At 43.4% G+C, this 2560-nt stretch overlaps 1 protein-coding gene across 1 annotated transcript; it reads right to left on the bottom strand.

Moving 5' to 3' along the window:
• Positions 1-969: 969 nt before the first annotated feature.
• Positions 970-1161, bottom strand: LOC138948115 (uncharacterized; the record flags this gene model as incomplete). Its single annotated transcript, XM_070319634.1, is given in 1 exon segment — positions 970-1161. A coding segment is annotated over 1 exon segment (70 nt), but the record flags the coding sequence as incomplete, so codon positions are not given.
• Between the last annotated feature and the right edge of the window lie 1399 nt (positions 1162-2560).

Below are 2560 nucleotides of genomic sequence, written 5' to 3'. Positions count from 1 at the left end.
AAATTGATTTTCAAATGTCGAATCCGATTCGTTCAGCTTTGAGAGGTATTAATGTGTGTGCGTGCGTACGTGTGCCTGTGTGGGTGCGTGTGTGGGTGCGTGTGTGTGTGTGTGTGTGTGTGTGTGCGCGAGCACGAAATAGAGGTATGGAGATAAAGAGAAGAGAGTGACAGTTCCTGCTTAGCTGGATGTGGCTTTTGGAATAGGGCTTCAATAAATATGTGTTTACACTCGAAGTGCGTATATCAGTTCTGGATACATTTTACATGATTACAATTTTTATAGAGTAAACATGGTCGTAAATATTAGATGAAGGAGCATTTTGAAGCTTTCGCTATTTCTTTGCCTCTCTTACCCTCAAACACTGTCTCTCTCTCTCTCTCTCTCTTGCACACACACACACACACACACCATACACACCGTGCGCACCCTCGCATAGACGCACGCACGCACGTACACACACGCACGCACGCATGCACACACACACACACACACACACACACATACACGCAGGCCGACATCCACGCACCCAACACACCGTCATGGCAACGCCCTACCCCCCCCTCCCCCCTCCCCCCACCTCCGCCCATACACGTTCACTAGCCCTGAGGCGATAATTATAATCATGATTGAACCTCACTTAACATACAACCTTTACTCAACCGAAACAACCTACATCCGCCCCTTCTTTAGCTCGATACAAATGTTTACTCCAGTTTCGTTTCAAACGTCTTTAAAAATTCAACGCGGTCTCTATAAAATCTTTTGTTCGACCGCGACAATGCACCCGCTATTCACGCTGCATAATCTCCTGTTACAGACGGGGCAGTACCCGTTCCTCCCTTCTGTCTCTCTCTTCTTTTTACACGCGCAAGAGAAAAAGAGCGTCTCCCCATCCCGAATACTGTATAGCAGACGACACTGCCAAGAAAAGCGAAGCAGACGAAAAAGAAATCAATGAAAACTTACCCCAGACGTTCAGCCAGCCTTCTACTCGCAAAGGCAAATATTCCTCGTCGTCGGCTTCGAAAGTATCCATGCTTGTTGAAAGTTTAAATCCACGTATGAACAAGAAACACAATGTCACTATCCATTTTTTTGTGTCACAATAATCATACACACAGTGTCACATAGAGCAGGCGACTCGGTGTCCGCGGGATACTCGAATCAACCACTGCGCGCGCGCAGAGTGTGTGTGTCAATGGCGGAGGGATATTCCGGCTCGTGGCACGTTTCGCGGACGAGCAAATGATTACTTCGGAGCAAGAGCCAAGCGTTTGGAGAAACAAGTGCAGATTAGTCCATTTACACGATCTGTTGGGGAATCGTTGCTCTCCCTTTGAACCAGGGAAATCTTTTCGCACTCCAAACACCTAACTAGTTTTTTTCTGCGCAAGTATTGACGTTGCTGGTGACTCGCCAGCCCTTTTTTTCTTTCTTCTATTTTTAACCTTGGGAAACCCCCTCTGAAGGCTGCTTACATTTTTCTTTGTTATTAAAACAAGTAGGTGTCAGTATCATGGAGAAATTAAAGAAAGGGGAAACTGACATCGAAGGGACGAAAACAATGGAGAGAGAGAGAGAGAGAGAGAGAGAGAGAGAGAGAGAGAGAGAGAGAGAGAGAGAGAGAGAGAGAGAGAGAGAGAGAGAGAATTGAATTGAATTGAATTGAATTGAACTTTATTTAACAAGGATTAAGATTTAAGGCTACGCCTTTTCTTACAATCTGTCCTTGGGACGCATAGACACACAATTATATAATTAAAAAATTAGAGAGAGAGAGAGAGAGGGGGAGAGAGAGAGAGAGAGAGAGAGAGAGAGAGAGAGAGAGAGAGAGAGAGAGAGAGAGAGAGAGAGAGAGAGAGAGAGAGAGAGAATTGAATTGAATTGAATCGAATTGAATTGAACTGAATTGAATAGAATTGAATTGAATTGAACTTTATTTAACAAGGATTAAGATTTAAGGCTACGCCTTTCCTTACAATCTGTCCTTGGGACGCACAGACACACAATGATAAAATTGAAAAATTAAAAATTAAAAAGTTAAAAAGATTACCAACAAAAGGAGGTCAGAAAACTTCAGCACGTGATGATAAAGATGACGATGATGATGATGATGATGATGATGATGATGATGATGATGATGATGATGAAGATGAGGCATGAAGAGCATACATATGTGGTTATTCATAAAATCAAATGCATACTATGCAAGTAATTATAAGTACAAGCTGGTAGCAATCGAACATAGAGAGCGAGAGAGAGAGAGAGCGAGAGAGAAAGAGAGAGAGAGAGAGAGAGAGAGAGAGAGAGAGAGAGAGAGAGAGAGAGAGAGAGAGAGAGAGAGAGAGAGAGAGAGAGAGGGAGTGAAAGAGAATTTGGAGGGGGGAAGGAAGGCTTTGGGGCGGGGGTAACAGTGAAATTTAAAGCAAGTCAATAAAACTTCTTTTTTTTAAACAACCAATCTGATGTTTGACACAAATAAACATGGAATTCGAGAACCATGTTCTGAGATTCTGTTTCCTTGCAAAAAGCAGGAAAGGTGAGGAAAGCCTGAAGG

Source organism: Littorina saxatilis, linkage group LG15, assembly GCF_037325665.1.
Source record: "Littorina saxatilis isolate snail1 linkage group LG15, US_GU_Lsax_2.0, whole genome shotgun sequence".
Lineage (NCBI taxonomy): Eukaryota > Metazoa > Mollusca > Gastropoda > Littorinimorpha > Littorinidae > Littorina > Littorina saxatilis.
The sequence above is the reverse complement of the archived record's forward strand: the minus strand, read 5'-3'. Positions and strand labels throughout refer to the sequence as shown.